The sequence below is a fragment of the Excalfactoria chinensis genome, chromosome 19 (assembly GCF_039878825.1).
Source record: "Excalfactoria chinensis isolate bCotChi1 chromosome 19, bCotChi1.hap2, whole genome shotgun sequence".
In the NCBI taxonomy this organism is placed as follows: Eukaryota; Metazoa; Chordata; class Aves; order Galliformes; family Phasianidae; genus Excalfactoria; species Excalfactoria chinensis.
Window position 1 is genome coordinate 959,929 of NC_092843.1, and position 18,337 is coordinate 978,265.

General features: G+C 46.7%; 1 protein-coding gene across 7 annotated transcripts in view; it reads right to left on the reverse strand.

Moving 5' to 3' along the window:
- The window catches only part of AUTS2 (activator of transcription and developmental regulator AUTS2), a 532,812-nt gene that overhangs the window by 12,353 nt on the left and 502,122 nt on the right, over positions 1-18,337 (reverse strand). For 3 of the 7 annotated variants that reach the window (XM_072353399.1, XM_072353398.1, XM_072353405.1), the window contains 6 exons: positions 9,204-9,681; positions 7,385-7,638; positions 6,292-6,533; positions 5,828-5,872; positions 2,321-2,416; positions 1,129-1,200 (listed from right to left, as the gene is read on the reverse strand). In XM_072353399.1, coding sequence (XP_072209500.1) covers positions 1,129-1,200; positions 2,321-2,416; positions 5,828-5,872; positions 6,292-6,533; positions 7,385-7,638; positions 9,204-9,681 — 1,187 coding nt within the window. The remainder of the gene's footprint in view (positions 1-1,128; positions 1,201-2,320; positions 2,417-5,827; positions 5,873-6,291; positions 6,534-7,384; positions 7,639-9,203; positions 9,682-18,337) is intronic. The other 4 variants (XM_072353403.1, XM_072353402.1, XM_072353400.1 and 1 more) reach the window with 3 other exon arrangements.

The window sequence follows — 18,337 nt, forward strand, 5'->3', positions numbered from 1 at the left end:
TGATTTAATGCTACCAAAATGGCTGGTTAACTGCTCCGAAGAAGAACACAGCTATGTCCTTTGGGCAAACTTCTGCTCTCATCTTTCAGAGCTGCTTGGCTTGTGGGAAGATTGGAATCGGACAGGGCAGTATCAGGGGGCTGCTCCCAATGAGCTTGCTGGTCTGCCCTGCCTGTTTAGCAGTGAGGCACCTGGTGCTGGCACATCCAGAGAGCCACCTCCTTTAAAAGGAGACCTACAGATGGAAGAGCTATTTTGCAGACTTGGTGACGGCACCTGGCATCATCTTGAAACAATCAAAACTGCACTACAAGCTGAAAGGCAGCACAAAACAAAGTGACTTAATGACGGGAGGCTTCAGTTATCTTTGGAATGAGCAGACATGAGAACAGGTGGGCCCTTTTGGTATAAAGCTTAACAACAGCGCTAACTCAGAGCAAACCCCAACTACTGGAACTTGGTGTAACCCAAAGAAAACAGCTCTGCAGAGCTTAGAAGTGGACCAGTTCCACGTCCATTGATTTTTGTCAGAGCGTTCTGTGAAAAATAGGACTGCATGATGTTCCTCGCTGCAAAGAACGTGTGTTCAATCAAACGAGCAAACAACCCGAGGGCATTTGCAAAGCACAGGAAAAAAAAAGCCAGAAAACGAAGCACTGAGACAATAAATGCTGCTCACATGCGCTCCAACTCAAAATCCAGAGGCACCAAGTGATCAATAAAGTGCATCCGCATTTTGCTGCTGCAGTCAATAATACAGTAACCAAGGGAATAACTGTCATCGCCCACATCAGAAACAATTACAGAATAAAAATGGAAATCTCAAAGAGGTTTGTACGTCTCTATGCTGATCTGCAGTTTGACCCCAGTCTTGTGGGGATGCCACCTGACAGCAAGGAAAGAGCTCTGCATTGCACGGCATCTATCTGCTGTAGCCAGCGATGGACAGAAGGGTCGGGATTTAACCTGTCCTCATGCAGCTCCTCTGATCTCACCGACTTAATAGTTCAGATTAAGCTTTAGTTTGAGATGTTGATTCGGACATACAGAAGATGGCAGCCCTGGCGCTCAGTATTTTCACAAGGCATAGCTTTAGTTTAGAACAAGACAGTAATCCTTCCTACACACCCGTGGATCTTTCTGTAGAAGGGTATGAGGGACAGTTCCAGGTCTGGCTGCAACATCGATAGGATTGGAAGTCTAGAATTGTAACACAGAAAGAGAGCATTTATGAGTAAAAAGCCACACAAAAACACTACCTGAAAAACAGTACTTCTCCCTCATTAACGCTGCCTGTGCTGTGAAGATCAGCTCCTTTAAACAAAAAGGGTAACTGCTATCACCCACGTAGTGATGTAGGTACTGTCATCTCAGTTTCCAGACTCGCTTTGCCCACTGACTCCCCGCTAGTGAAAGTGATCTGAAACATGTGAGGCAACAGCAGCGTTGCACTGGGAATTCCTCTCACCTTTGAAAAGCTGAGCGGTATGAGACAGCACCTAAAGCAGCATCTGGGATACCAAAGCTGTGCTCTGCTGCTTATCAATAATGCACTGGCTAAAGCTTCTGCCCTCATTGTCACACACAAAGCAGCAGCAATCTACGTGGTTACCATACAGGGATCTGAGCTGCATCCACAATGAACTATTAGCACAAGAGCATCAGATAAAGCAACATCTATCTGGAGAAAATTAAAGCTTTTCCCTTGATTTGAATGTAAATATTCAGCTAACATAACAAAATGCATCTTTTGGAGGGAAAAGCATTACATTTAGACAACATCTTCCTCACTTAAAATGAAGAAAAAAAGAAATCAGTATAACTAACAATTAAGTAACAGAGTTGTTAACAGACTGATTACCATATATATGAAGAATCCCACTAATGAACTGCAATTTACATATTCAGTCATTAGAGTGGATGGGCCAATTTAAGAAAGGTGTCTTCTCTGCAGAAATTTCAGCCCTGATTTCAGACACAAAGACTGCAGGCGACAAGAGAATGATTTCCTCCCACTCATAAATCAAGAGTGACTTCATAAAAACAATGGAAAAGAGAAACAAACTCATCGCACTCCACCATCATCACTATCACAAAGGAGTGGGGAATTAAATCAGTGTACGGCGTTGTGCTGGAGCTCTGAGATAATTATGGGAATGAGAAAACAATAACCATCACTGTTTCTTAAAATCCTGATTATTACATGACCTCATGCGAATGCACGCTACCCTGAGACCTAATTGCATTGCTTCTAAAGTTAACCACGCTACTACATGTAGAACAACTGGGCATCTGAGTGTAAGATGGAAACATATCCTACCTTGGGTTGGAATGCTCCTTGCAGTGAGCCAAAGGGGCCCGTTGGAGGGATCATGGGAGGAATACCTGATACAGCTGGAGGATAGGAGTGAAACAGCTGAAACAGAAAAAGAGAGGGGAGCGTAAATGCGAGTGGGTCACAAAGCAAAGACGGACAGCTGGACGAGACAGCGAGAGCATTCCTGCAGTTAGGGGGATGGTACATGGAGGAACGGGGAGCGCTGAAGACGTGATCCCGCCGCGACGATGTTAGTTAAAGCAGTCAATGAGATGTTCACAAATGTCATGATGTTCACTTCAGAGCTTAAAAGCAGTTCCAAAATCATACAGCCAGCAACCTGGCCTCTGCACTGGGCCATCGTAGCTGAGGATTTTGTTGTGCGGTGACTGGGTTTTGAATCGGATGGGGATTTGGAAGGGTTTCAGTTTGCAGGAGATTTCAAGAGAAAAGGCAGCGCCCGGCCAAACAGGGCAGAGAATGCTGCTGTTTGAGGAGGGAAAAAGCCTGCACAAGCTCTAGGATCTTGTATCATTAAAACTCCATTAGTATGCAAGGATTTTAATGGTTTCTGTCGGAAACGAGGACAATATGCACAATTCTGACTTCATTAGCCTGTCTGGGGGGATATCCTGCCACTTCCAGTAGCAGCAGAGACAGATGAACTTAATTGCTAAAAAGAATTACTTATACAAAAAGGACAAAATAGAAACCCCAAAACTGAAGGTCTCTGGTCTTATAAAGACAGACCATGAGGCATAAAAAGACGCAAATCTCCACCAACCTCAGTGGTCCCAGTGTATCTGTACTAAGACAACTTAGCAGAATCAAAGTTCTCCTGCTCTAAAGCAGACAAACACATGAGAAACAAGCAAGCAAAGCATCATGACCAAATCCTATCTGGTCTCTGCAGTCTGCCTGTGAATCTTTTCCTTACGCTGCAACACAGGGAAGTCACACTCTGGTGGGAATCAGGGATTCAAAGCATCTCAGTGCAAAGATGTTCCCACTGGGAACCTTGGGGTCTAGCAGGGGATGGCTGCTCACCTCACTGCTACTGCCAGCCAAACACTTGAAGGAGTTCTCTGGCTGATAAAATTTCACCTCTGAACTCAGCCAATTGAAGCTGAACCTCCCGAATGCTGCTTCTGGGATCAAAATAAAGGACTCAATGGCCAGATGAACAGAAACAGCCAAAAGCTGGACATGTGGAGGGAGCAAACACTGAGAGCATCGCATCCCACAGTAAATCAGTGCCATGAAGTTCGGATGGATTGACCTCAATGTATGTTTGTGCTTTCCTGAATCCCTTCTCACACCATCAGAGCTCCCCTTTCAATAGCTTCAATCTCGGAAGGCCGTTTACTAACACTACAGGTACTGATATACATGAAACTATTTCAGTATGTTAGATTGTTTATTTAGAAGCTCGGAATGAAGTCTCCCTTCGTAACACATCCCTATCCTGTTGTCACTTCTCTGTAATTTGGACTTGCTCCTTTCAGTGACGCAGAAAAAACTTCAGGCAAGTTGCTGCTGGACTGCGGGTATCTGAGAGATCATTAGAAGACACCCGTCCTCATTTACAGTAACTTTTTAATACCTAAAATGTGGTTTGAATCGCCCAGTGTCTTCTGTATTTAATTCTGTGCGTAATGGACTAATTGCAAAAGACGGAGCGAAGCTTAATATTCTATTATCTACAACTAATAATAAGGAATGCTGCTCTTAGTTTTATAACGCCCGCTAAGTTAATTAAATTTGACCTTCTCCTGCTTTCTCTTTTCTGGCACACATCGATTTTAACTCTCCAACAAACATTCCTCTTCTCCTGCAGAGTTCTCTGACAGCGAGCAAAAGAGGCTGCTCAAGAAACTGATGCAAGCGGTTCTGCTGCCTTCACAACCCACATTCATCCTAGGAGTGGTTACTGAAATGCTCTGGCTACCACAACCTTGCTGTAGTTTTAGCAAGGCTGTTAATCCAATGAAATTTATAGCCATCATGTTGATCTTTGGCTTGCTAAATATCCAACAGACGCCAATTGTGATTACTTTGCAATAACTTCATTAGGACAGACCTGTTCCCAAGGAAAGCAGGGGAAGCTTAATGCACCAGGGCCCCACTGCTTTGCCTGTGCCAGGGCCAACATCCCGGCTAACACAATTGGAAGCAAATGGAAGCCCATCCTTACGTGAAAGGGGGTAATACTGAGACCTGAAGGATTCACTGTGGGTTTGAAAACAGTATCCAGCTGGGGACTATTTCACTGTTTCCTACTTTACACATCAACCTTTGCGCTTCCTTTCTCCAAGGTGCATTCACTCATTTCCCAATTCCATGTTCTTGCCCAAATCAACATCCCACATTCAGGATAATCTACCCCTCTGAATCCATGATAAAGCTACACAAAGAGGAGTGCAGTTTCACAAACAGTGATGCAAACAGCAGCGTGACCCTTCTGAGTGATCATCCTCAGCTTAAATGTTTGCCTCGTACTCCCGCAGGTGTGATCCCACAGGCACTCACACACTGCACACTTAAACAAGGTGTCAAGGAATTAATGGGACTGTTCACATGTGCTACAGGCATCAGTTATGAGCAGGAACTGCGTTTAATCAGGACAGCAGAAAGCATCACACCATCACCTTCACCGTTCCTCTCACCCAGTTCCACTTCTAAGCAAAATCAACACATGAAGCCAAATGCTTTGCCAATTTCTGAATGCTGATGCAGTACTCCTTCTCTCATCAAAATATCCCTCCTGGGTTTAGAAATTCTTGTCCAAATGAACAAAATACCCGCCTCTGTTGGTATGATGAAGGAAATGTCACCCACATTTCAACAGCAAATGAGCCAGATTCGAAGCCTTAAGAGCAGCAGCTTTACAATCAATATTAAGAATGAGTTCATCTCAATAAATAACGTTTTTGGTAGCTCTGAGATGAGCATGTCAAGTGCGTAGCTGGATCATCTCGCTGCCATCAAACAGAGCACAACAAGCCCAGTGGGTCAGACTGGCTTTTGAAATGGGAAGAGTAAGACAAGCTTTCAAATGTTATAAAACAAAACAGGATATATTAGAATAGCTTTTAGATTACCCATCCCTGAAGGGTTGGTGTGATGGTTTGTTGTTTCCTTTCAGATTTCTCGGGGTAAATATCATTCTTAAGTGTTTTTGGCACCACCGAAACACAGTGATGAAACTACTGCTCTGTGCTGCTTTGTGCTACAGTCACCTCTTGTCTCATCTGATTCACAGCAAACCTGTCTTCCAGCGGTGTATGAGCAAGAGATCTTTTGACTGGAAAAGCTGATACTGCATCTTTATCAGAAACAAGCACCATAAAATGCAAGCCTTCAAAAGCCAAAGCGACCAAGAACGATAATGGTAAATCCTGGAGTGATGATTAGGGAGAGGTTCGACACTGTGCCATTGACTTGAGTGGTGATCCCAACCCACCACAGAAAAGCAATTAAGTCAGTTTTAAACAGAGTAATAAAACTCACACTGTGACGGTAGAAGGGGTCAACTTTTGTAGGGTATTTGTCAAACTGCAAAGGGATCAAAGCACAAACTAGTTACTTTCTATTTCGTTGCTTCGTTTCTGTTGGTAACACAAACTAATTCCCTATTATTTGGCAACCAACAGAGAGGAAAAATAGGCAGAAAATGAACTCCCAGTGAAGCTGGTTTGAGTTTTTCTCCCTTCAATGTACAACGAGGTCTTTATGAGCTAGGAAAACGGAGGAGGCACCAGAGTGCACCACTCCAACCACCAGGGATTCCCAGGCTCAAGTCCCCCTTTGGCCAGCAGCCTCATCCCTCTGCCCCCACGCTGCCACCTGGACCTATAAGGAAAAGGCTGCCCGTCCTGTCCTCCCCAACCACACCTGGGCAGCACAGCACTCCTTCCCCACCGCCTGGTACATTTTCATAACAAAGAATAGAGTTGTGCTCTACTTATCCTCACATTTCTGCCTGGGGTACGCACCATGGGCGGTGCTGGCGTCGGCATGATGGCAGTGGGTGGGATGGCGTGAGGGAAAGGCGTGAAGGTGTGCTGGTGTGTGTGTTGGTGTGTGTGCTGGTGCTGGTGCTGGTGCTGGTGGAACTCGGTCCTCAGGTACGGCGGTGGGCCCAGGGAGGCCCCGCGATCCGCGCTCTGCGAGGCCAAAAACCGCGTGTTCAGTTCCTGACGGAGAAGATCTTGTTCTGAAATACAAAGCAAAGCGACCTCTGTGAGCTCAGGGGCTTCTCCAGACCCTGTGCCAATTTCTGCTGGCTGAGGTAGTGACATTCTATATTAAGCTCCCTCACAGTAAAGCATGACACTGTACAGATTAAGAAAGCTCCCCCAGCTCTTCCCCATAGGCCACAATGAGAGAAGAAAGACTCCAGTTCCCCTCTTTCACGAAGCCTGCCTTCAGGTTCTCCTTAAATTCCTGGATGTAGGTGGGCAGTGCAGGTAAGTTGAAGCAAGGAAACAGAGGGCAGCCACAAACGCAGCTCCCCTGCTTCATGGACATGAATTATGTTACTGAAGCATTGATGATCCTCAATGTTCTTCCCTCAGATCCCCCTCAGTGAGCCGGGAGGAACTGACATCTCCCCACAAAGCACAACAGAGCGCATTTCACTCCACTTCTAGCTGCTCCCCACAGCCCTGCACATAGCTGACCTCAGGAGCACTGTGTGCACAGCCACCAGACTTCCCCCCAGCCAGGCTGGCTGCAGGGAAGCAAGGCTGAGCACAGACCCCAGCTACAGCACTGACATCTGCTACAGCGTTCACGGATTCTGGGTGGCCCCATATGAACTCTGAAGTGGTTTTACCCCAGGGAGCAGACACAGAAAAGCACAGGCTTCCAAAAATCTTCATTCCCGGGGCAGGAGTCATTGGGAAAGTCTGGGTGGTTTTTGGTTTTGACATCACCCCAAATCGTTCAGCAGTGAGCGCCCCCCTACCCAACCAGCAGAGAATGGACCACAAGGAATTATTTTGACTAAAACTGGACATTGGGTTTCCATTGCCACACTGGGGCCATGATCCGTCTGCATCTTACCTGAGTAAGTGCTACCAGCTGGGTGTCCTGGAACCTGCAGGGTCCCTGACGTCAATGGAGGTGGAGGAGGCAAAGCCGTAGGAGGGGCAAACATATTGGGGTGATGTGGGTGTGCAGGGGGCTGGAGGGTGGGCGTGAAGGTATGCAGTGGGCTGTGGCTTGGTAAAGAGAGGGGGAATGGTGAGGCGGAGGGGTGGTGAGATATGTGTGGAGGGGGAGCCTGAGTCTTGGCAGGAGTGCTGCTTCTGCTGCTGCTGTTAACAAAAAGAAAAGCAATTAAGGATTGCACAGAAGAGAGAACAGCTCTAAAAGCACACGTACGCTACCCCAATGCACTACGCATGGCTCACGATAAACCTGTCACTAATAAAAGCAACACATTGCAAATACAAGTTATTATTCTTTGAGACACTCCTTTCTCCAGCCTCTCCCTTATCGAGCACCTTTTACTGCCTGTTGTCCCTCCACACCAAAGCCCCAGGACACGTCTCCCTCCCTCCAAGAGGCTGAGATTCTGTCCTCAACAACACAGGCACAGCACACAAAGGAGTAATCAGCTCTGTGCATTCATTATTAATTATCGGGTCCTTTCTACATGACTGCTTCTGATTCATGTTTTCAGGCAAATGAAACTCAACATCAGTTGATCGCTGCGTTAATAGAAGTTTAATTTCTCTGCTATGACTCAGAAAGATGGAAGAGTGGGGAAAACATGAGATGAAGTTGGGAAGGCAACAACAGATAGATGCTTATTATCTTGTTAACGACTCTCTTTACCCCCACACTATCAAGAGAGAAGATGAATCAGCAAAATAAATACCCAGTTATAAATAACCATTACACTGGTTGCAATTTTTCAGGTTTCATTTCTTAGCGGGGAAAGTTTTCTATATAATCACATGGTGCTTAATCCCGCTTGTCAATATTTCAAGTAATGGCACGTTTTTATTGCAGTGGCTTTTAAAGACGAGCCACACCAATTTGGTTAAAAAGAAATCAAAGTCTTCAATAACAACTCCCAGTTTTAGTCAAACCATGAAGCATCCATATGGCAGTTCAGCAGGTCAGGAAGGATGCCATGTACCTGCTGCAGGCTCAGATACAGGGAAAGGTGAGGCACTGCTGAGAGCATTGGGGTTGCCACAGGGGAAACCTGAGGTCTGTGACTTACAAAGACATCACGGGTTCCTGGGAACAGGTTGCTTAATCCCCGTTAATTTTGTTATCCCCCTACAAAAGGTGGGGATTATCTCTGTGTGGCCAAGTGAGGTGGAAAACACTGAAGGCTGCAAGGTGTTGTCAGTGCGGGAAGAAATTAAGCCTGAATGTCATCAGTGTAAGCCTATGCCAAGCTGTCAGCAGAGCTAACAGCAGCTGCACTGTATTTCTTGCCCTAGGGCATGTCAGTAGTTGGGGAAAGCAGAAGAGGTTTACAGGGAGGCAAGAGTAAAAGTCAGGAGCCTTCAGAGAACAGCTCAGTCTGCAAGAAGTGGGATTTTCTTCCACTGGCCTATGTTGCATGAAATCCCCTTCAAAAACCCGAGTGTGCAGGGACAGGAGGGAAAAGCAAAGGCAAATTAACAAAGAGCTTGAGATTACCAAGCACTGCTGGGAAAAGAAAGTGATTCTGGCTCATTTTAGGGAAGAATTTGAGGATGAGGGCACAAATCCCCTTCCATTTCCCACAAATGGGGTGTGATGTGCTGTCACCTCTACCCCAATCCCCCCACGCTTTCTCCAGACACAAATAAAGCATCACCACTGGGGGCAGCAAGTCTGCAAAGAGATAGCACATGGACACACGTGGCTTTCCACCCACCTTAAGCTGTTGAGGCTTAAACTGCTGCTGTTGTAGGCAGAGAGCGGCTGCGAGAGGCTCTGAGCGGCCGGATGGGGCTGCACTGCAGGGAGGTTGGGGTGGGCTGGCTGCACCGGGGACTGCGGCCGGGGTGGGTGCTGCACAGGAGGCTGAGGTGCAGGTGGACGGGTGGGCTCCTCCGGGGCTGCAGGCAGCTGTGTGGCCGGCGGTGGGGCTGGTGGGGCCGGAACCTCCGGCCGTGGGGCGAGCGCAGGGCTGGGACAAGGTACCTCTGGCTGCAGTTCCAGCTGGGGCTGGGCCAGAGGCTGGGCCACCTGAGGGCAGGGGTCTTTAGGCACCACGGGATCAAGTATTGGGTCTTTGCTGCTGTCCTGGCTCTTCTCTTGGCTCCGCTCTAGTCCTGATATTTTCGGGACAGCTGGCCCCCTAGCACCAGGGTTGGCATTTTCAGCGAGCGTACTGAGTCCTAACTCTTTATCTGCAATAAAAGAGAGACAGAACAGATGAGTGTGTATCCACTACGAGTATTTTCTGTTATTGTTCCTCTATCATCACTCCCTCAACAACCCTCTAAGGGGGGAAATGCACTGTGAGCTCTGCGCCTTATTACCCAAATCTGAAACCTTAAAATGCTTACTGGTCAGAAAGCAAGGCTTCCTTGGTTTGGCTGGCCATGGAGAGACTGGTCTGGGTCCTCCAGCTGTGTCTCTTTAATACTAATGACTGCTATTGAAATTATAACACTTGCTACACTGGAGTTCTGCTCAAGGGGGCTTCACAAAGACCTCCCACTTCAATCACGACCCCAAACTTCTGCCAATGACTATTTGTAGAATGGTTTGGGTCGGAAGGGACCTTGAAGATCACCTCATTCCAACCCCCTGCAATAGGCAGGGACACCTCCCATCAGACCAGGTTGCTCACAGCCCCATCCAGCCTGGCCTTGAGTGCTTCCAGGGTGGGGGCATCCACAGGCTCACTAGGCAACCTGTTTATCTGATGAGTGACATCCCTCTGGGCACGTTCAGGGGGAACGCTGCCAAGACAGGGTTGGAAAAGTCAGCATTGGCAGCTGCTGCGGGAATTGGGAGCGTTATTTACGTCAATATTGCATAGCGATGGTGTAAAGCTGGACTTACAACTTCGGCAATTAAAAGATGAAGCATATGGGAAACACATGAGATTTAAAAGGCCTGGGGACAAGCACCCAGGTTTCCAAATAATCTTCAGACAGAAAAACTTCACTCATTCATGTGCCATTTTTAAGGGCTAAAATGAATAAACGTATAATAAATTAACATACGTTCAGAAATAATGGTTGACAGCTGCATTGGTCAAACCTTGACGAGAACGAGAACAAATATCTACGATGTAAAGCATTTCTCCAAGCCACAGACAAGGTTCACAGCATCTGCCAACCTGCACAACACTGGAATTGATGGAGAGAGCTGGGCAGGAATGTAGCAAAGACTGTTCCTCATTTGGGAACAGTAGGTGGGGTGGTCTGAAAACCCAGCTGAGGTGATACTTCCGAAGCTACAGGGAATACCTGGTGCTGGCTGCAATCATTAAATCTTTCCATTTGATATCTTTAGAGTCTCTGGTGTGTGTAACATTTATTCAGCACAACTCACTGCTGGGAATGCAGCTCCTCCTCCCCTGGAGAGATGGGGTGAGGAATCCTGTCATCTCCTGGGTATTCTTTGCTGCTGCTTACATCTTCATTACACAGCCCCTTAAGTCCCATTCCTGTTAGTTCATTGCTTAGAAGATGTTGCATTCAGTAACATAACATTATTCCAAGTGTCAGACCCTGAACATGTACACACCTTCCCCCTCTCTGTCTTACACCTCTGCATCTATGCATCCAGCCCAGGATGCTATCAGATGTCCTGCAGTCTCTCTGTGCCTCCTATATTCTCCACATGCATCCCTGTAATTATGCTGCATAAATGAGTTCCTCATGCCACAACTTTTCTTTTGGGAGCTGAAATCCCATGTCAGAAATGAACACAACCAACCTCATGTTTCATATGGAAGGCTCAAATCCTCATCAGCAACACTTCACAGCCATAAATACAAGAGCACTCTTTTCCTACCAGCACATTACTTAGGAGGGTTGACTGACTCACAAAAACTAAGGGGAAAATGTCCTTCGTGCCCCTATGACTGCATTTGATGTCCGTCTCCATACTCTGCTTTGGATAAATAACTGTGATGTAACTTCTGTGCTGGCAAAGGCTCCCCTTTTTCCACTGGGCTGCTATTACGTCCAGCAGCAGACAGTCTTTTAACTGAGAAAGGAATAAAGCCACAGTTCGATGTTCTTTGAAGGCTTAAGAAAAACACAGTCTGAGCTCATACCACCCAGACAGCACATGCAGCTTCCATTATCTTCCTTTCCTGTTTTGCCCTCTGGTGTGTCTTGAATCTGAAATTCCTCTGGTTTTCACTTAACACACAAAAAGTGGGGCAGTTGGTGCACACCATCACAACCAATGCAAGCACTCCTAACTTCTCTGAAGTCAATGGGAAGCAGAGAACATACACCCCGCTGACTGCCAGCCTTGGGATGTGCACTTCAACGAGTGTCCTACACGGCTTGCAATAATTAATCAGATTTAAGTACATTTCATATTGATTGGACATCAGTCAGTGGAACATTTGGATAAATAGAGGCAGATGACAGAAACTATTACTGCAAAGGATGGGGAAGATCGTTGGGTGCACCAGCCAACACGTACCAGGAAGGCCCCAGAGCGCTTCATCTGCTGTACTGGATACAGAATAATCTGCTAAAAACAACGCTTCGTTTTTAGCACACAGCCATCTTCCACCCTAATTTCCAAGGACACGAACAAAGTATTTGATTATGCAAATTAAAAACACGCATTTGAAAAGTGTGTTGCAAGCAGCTCTGTCGGCTGCTGATATCAATTATCCCACAGTAAGCAGGTATTTAGTGCAACTGAATAGCAAGACTTGTCACACACTTTGTACTTCATTATAAAACAGAAGAAAAATCATTCGGGACAAAAGACTTTGCTACCTCCTGCTAGAAGTGTTTCTCTTCTGCCTGGCAATGGATTTAATCGTCAACAATAAAGCTGCAGATCAATGAGAAGAAGCACTTAATGGAATTGCACAAGATGCTGACAATTCCTCAGTCACTGAGCTGCTGCTGGCCTTGATTTGAGAGTGCGGAGCCCTCCAATATTTCACATGAAACGATCTATTTCAGCCAGCTGTTACACAGAACACAGGCCATAAATGTAACCCCTATATCCTGAATGCTGGGAGTATAATATTAAAAGCACTTGATGTTTGAGGTTGTTTTTTTTTTTCAAAGCATGTCTTTACTTAGCAAAAAGGAAGGAGATGTGGCTTTCTAGAGGAAAATGAAGTGCAAAGCGTCCAAATGCTCCTCCACTACAAATCACTGCATTTTACTTAATAGGAAAAAAATCTGCATCCATCTGTAGCATCCTAATGGAAGCTAACAGAAAGCAACACCGTAACTCAATCCTGCTTCAGCCTACATGTGCACACACAGGCACAGTGAAAGGTTCACTCCCAACAGGGATAATCTCTTGGTTTCCCAACCTCTCCCCATAGGTAGAGGTAACTTACTCATTACCTGTGAGCTCTGAAGCAGTCACTTGCCAGCTACCAGCACCAGAGTTTATTAATGTGGATTCTTCCTGAACAGAATGGAAACTTCCCACGTAGGAAGCAATGCTGACAAATGAATTGGGGGCCATTCTTTGATAATAAAGGGTTTGAGCACAACAAACCTTCGCTTCCTGTTTCAATTTTGTGCTTTAATTAAAGAAATACAGAGCCTGTAATCACAGCACTTGTAAAGCACACCCAGGCTTGCAGAAACACGGACAGCCCCTTCTACACCATGACAAGGATCCACCTTTCCTACCACTGATTCTTATAAAGCAGACATAAAACCTTTGCAGCCAGCAGAGGTGAAATAACCTGCCTGGCATGTGAGAGCTCATGCTGATGTCTGGTAAGACCGGCAACTTCCCCAACTTTCTAAAATCACAGTAATGCACCACGGACCTGTTAGGTGCATAAATCGCATCTGAGCAGTGCAGAGTTATCGCCCATAGCAGTACATTTCCACGCATGTCATATGAGAATACTCCTTCCACAAGGTTTCCGTTCCTCACCTTTTAATTCCACTTGATTCTTGCCAGTCTGTCAGAGACTCCCCTGTAAGTCACCACCATCACCCATTCCTTTAGAAGAGCGTTTCACCCTTTTATCTCCACTGCAAGTTTTTCAGCTCCTATCTTCCCACTCTTTCTTCCTACAAGTTCACCCACCTTCCCAATCCCTTCCTGTTCATTCTCCTGCTAACCTGCTGCACCCTGTAGGTTCCTGCAGAGGCTGACAAAGGTCAGCAGCTGCAGCACTGCCTCACACCGAAGCACTTCACCCCTTTCACATCACTCACCGCTCGGCTCCTCAGCTCCGTACCACGTCGCCATTCCCAGCCAGATGGGGCAGACCTGGGGAAGGTCTGCATTAAACCATCTGCAGCACTGCCTGCTGCTGGTCTCAGCTTGTCCCAGCTAATGCAGCACGTCCTGTTGAGGCCTGCGTGTTCTGATTTAACACGCACTGCCTCAGGTATGTCTAGACTCAATCCCTGCTCTCTCAGATGGATGAGGTTTCTTCACTGTTTAACAGCTCTAACAACCTTACAGCATGTGTATGTGCTGCTGCTTGCCCTCCTGGCTTTTACACTGACCAGCTCGGGGCACAGGACTTCACACCTGATCAGCTCTTAAACCAACCCCGCATTGCAAAGAGATGATGATGAAAACATCCCAACTTGCTGCTTTCCACTCTTTAGCCACGTTTTACTGGTGAGAGTCCTTTGCTCCTTGCTTTGTAACCACTCAGCTTCTGCAGCAGCCTTTTGCCCAGCAGGCTGCTGAACCATTTCTGCAGTGTCTGCAGTAATGACGGCCATTTCTTGGCTACTTTGACACTGCAGAGGAACCCAGAAACGTCTGCCTGGCCCAACACCAGGTCGGGCTGGCTCCCAAATGGTGCCTTTCCTCAGCCCTCTGGCTGTCACACAGCACACTGTGGCCCAACCAGTTGCCCCTCCGAGCTGCCAAGAGGCAACGAGGTGGCAGACAGACCAGGACACCAAGCTGTAAGAAACAGGGAACAGCGAGCCTTCACCATTCCCTCCAATTATCAATAGGGATGGGATAACCCTATCACCAGATTAGCTCCGCCACAGGGGTTGGGAAGAAAAATGTCTGGGGCTTCACTGCCAGCTCCCCTTTTAACTATCAGTTTGTTCCATGTAACTGCAGTGCTCTCCCAAACACTCAACCCACTCGTATGCAACAGGATTACTTCAATAAGCTTGAATAAAACTGGCTTTCAAAAGCAGCTTGAAAAGCATCACCTTATGAACACTGATCGAATGTAGCCTGACAGCTCAGTTTAATATATGAAGGACAAAAAAGATCAGTGTGGTGTGTTTATATAGAAAAATAACACATTTATTCCCCCTGAGAGGTGTCATACCCGTAACTCACCAGCCACATAACACCGTTCCCTTTGTGAATTCCTTCTTCAGAGCCAAGAATTCTCAATCCTGATTTTAAAGGCACGATGTCAATATCAAACACAAAGCGTCATTACCTCCTGCATAACTTGGTGCAGGTAATAAGAGCCTCTTAGGGTCTGTAGATACCTCTGCAAGGTGACCAAAGAACTACTTGAAAAGGCTTGCTTTGCCTTGACATCTTGTTTTCATGACCATGGCTCTCCCCAGCCTGCTCTTGACATCTGCTGGATATTGACTGGCTTGCTCCAATTACTTGAACTACACGGACTGCAGTCGGATGGCAGCTCTCCCAGCCACTGAAACCGTATCAACAAACGGAATGAAATCTATTTGCTTCAATCAAATTAATTTCCAGACATGGAGGTGGGGTGATGATGGGAACCTGGCAGGTCTCAGAGAGATGTCATTTTGTGCCAGTCAATCTGTATGAATGTTATTTGCAATCAGAAAGGCTGTGCCGCCCAGCAGCTCTGGTTTCACATACCTCGGGACAGCTGGGGGTCTCCTGGTAGAAGAAATTTTGGTACAGCCAAATGTCCATTATATTCTAATTGCTCCACACAACATGAGATGCTTTCACAGAATCAGACAAACCGCTTTTGCATTTACCCATGACGTGGGCTTTTTCTTTTCTTGCAAGTATGTGCAGGAAGATTTTGCAGAAGAGTGTTTTTGATAGAACTACTGACTCACTGAACAGTGTCTGCCCTCCGGGAGACCCAGAGGAGCAATGTGTGAGCCACCACATATCCACACGCAACCAGAGAAGTCTCCTTAAACCCTCCGGATGATCACCTTGTAAGGTGCAACAAAGGCCTGATGGTGTTCTTGGGGACATCACTTCTACAACCGTATATCCCTCCTGCTTGAACGGACTTCAGTGAGCACAATTCACTGAAGACAATGAAATTTGTGGGTCTATTTCTTTATTATGATGACAAGGGGGAATGGTTTTAAACTGAGACAGGGGAGGTTTAGGATGGATCTTAGGAGGAAGTTTTTCACCCAGAGGGTGGTGACAAAGTCATGAAGTCCATAGTAACACCGAAACAGCCACACACATCCTTCCGCTATAAAGATAATTAATTAGGTAGGACATGAAACTGACATCACCATGTCCTACAAATGGAAGAGACACCAACAGCAGGGTGTAACGCTGGGGGCTGAAGACAACGCCGACTGCCGCGGGGCTCTTTTGAAGTTGAAAACCCAGGAATTTTCTATGAAAACTACAATCTTTAGTCTATGTGTGCTCCAAGACGTCGTTTGAAAAATGTCCAGCGCTCCGAATCTCTGTTTTGATTCATGTTGAGCCGTGCTGAGGCTAATTATTATCCAGCAAATGGTGCATTCAAAGACTCACGTCTTGCACACAGGGCTCTGTGTTGTTACCTCCACGCTGCAAGGAACTGTAATTCTGAAAGGATTAAAAGTTTACCAGCACAGCCATGTAAAGTAGAAAATGAATTGTTCGCTCCTCTCATCTCTGTTTGGAAATTAGATTACAGGCTCCAAGTGAGCAGAAATACAGAATGAGGCAAATCCGTGTGATTAGCTCACAGGTGGCCAGTGAGCCTTTTCTATGCTTCAAAGTCTAGCAGATTCCCATTAGCTGCAATAATAAAAAGAATGTGTATTTATCCTTCGGCCCAAACCCTGCCCTGTGCCAACACGGCTACCTGCTGTGCTAATCCTCCGAACCAATATAATCATCCCCAATTGTTATTTCATAAGTTTGCTCAGCTGTCACCGGGGATCTACAGTACATGTGGCACAGATCTGCACTGCAGACGGTATGAGGAGCACGTTGCAGAGCTGGGACAGCCCCAGCTGCCAGCAGCCATTCCTTGCTCTGAGAGGAAAAGCCTTAAATGTGGAGAGATGCTTTGTGCCATTAATTGGGAGGCCTTCCCCTAAAGACACCAACAGGAACATGCACCACACGTAAGGTCAGCTGTGTAAGTCACATGCGATGCAGAGCACCAGCAGACCATTTAATTCAGTATTTGCTCTTTTGCACTGAAGTCAGTGGGACAACATGCACACACCTTGGCCACACTCTGCACACAACCACAGCACTTCCAGGTCTCTCAGTGCAGTGAGGGTCATTCCCCCTCTAGCAAACTGACATCCTGATTCATATTGCTGTGGTTACATTCTCAGTTTTTCTACAATGTCTGTCCATCCTCTGAATCCTCCTATGCTCTCTTCCTTACCATTATTAAGCTTCATTCAGGAGCCACACAAGTCAACTCGCAATTGCACCAGCAGGCACAGTGTGCCCAGGTGTGATGCTGCATGGCGAGCCCAGGAATCCAAGAGCAGCATGTGAACTCTGCAACCAGCACGTCAGATCCCTCCCCTAGCAAAGCAGCTCCTTGCCTTCAGACAGCTGGCAACCTCAGACCCACAGATTGCAGCCTAGGAGTTTCCACATTATTTGCATCATCTCTGATGGGCTGGAGATGCAAAGCAGCAACGCCCTGCTCAACACAGCCTTGTCTGGCCCTGCAGCCTGGAGCACGCTACCTGGAAGTCTCCCACCTAGCAAAGGTGAGCCATGGAGCAATGACTTTGCACTGTTCATTTTTATCTCAACAGCTGCACAACTTACATTCCACTTGATTTTTTCTTTATCTGTTCATCTCCTCACAGGCCTCTGATGAATGACAACATCCCTCCCCAGACAGCGTTGCATTGTTTGCTTGACTTCCAGCAGCTACAACTCCTGGAAGGAGCTACTAGCGATGCACTGGGTTTGGGGTTTTGCAGGTGGGTCCACCTTCTCTCCTCCCATCACTCCCAACCAGCAGGGCTGCCAAGCCCCCAGCCCCCAATCACAGAGCACTGGGTATTTTCCTAAGATTACATCAGCAAACTGCCACGGTGTACGTTTCCCTCTTAATTCCAGTAATTTAAAGCAAAATGTTTGAATCTTGGAAATTAACCAAACCAGAAGGAGCTGCTGTAGGTAATTAATGCTAGCTAAACAAATAGACACACCGGACAGATTTTTAACCAACTGGGATGTAAATATTTTTACTTTTGTGGATAATCTTACAGTGAAATCTGTTCTACAAATACCCACAATAATCCCTTTTCCTTTTTCCTCCCATTTGCTGCACGCTCCATGCGAAGCAGTGGAAATGTTCAGCAGCACAAAGTGGAAGCACTTCTCAGCAGTCCGTGCCTGCAGTTTTGGTAACTGGTGCTCTTTCACATCCAGGAGTCAACACAGCTAACCCTGCTGTACCACGACGGCCTTTACACCTCCCACATCACAGAACACAACCCCAAGCTTCCTCTCAGTTGAGGTTCTCGTTTGAATCTCTTGCTGTCATTCAGCAAGGTGGTGAGGTCGGCCCTGGCGCAGAGGCAGCAGGAGAAAAGCCCATTTCCATAACCTGCTTTGTTTCAAAGGAGCGCAGAGCCAGCCCTGCAAGCTGTCAGATGCAGACAGCCTTACACAAATGTCCTAAAATCAATGGGGCTGCAGATGGCAGTGTCGAACAGAAGGCTCAACGCC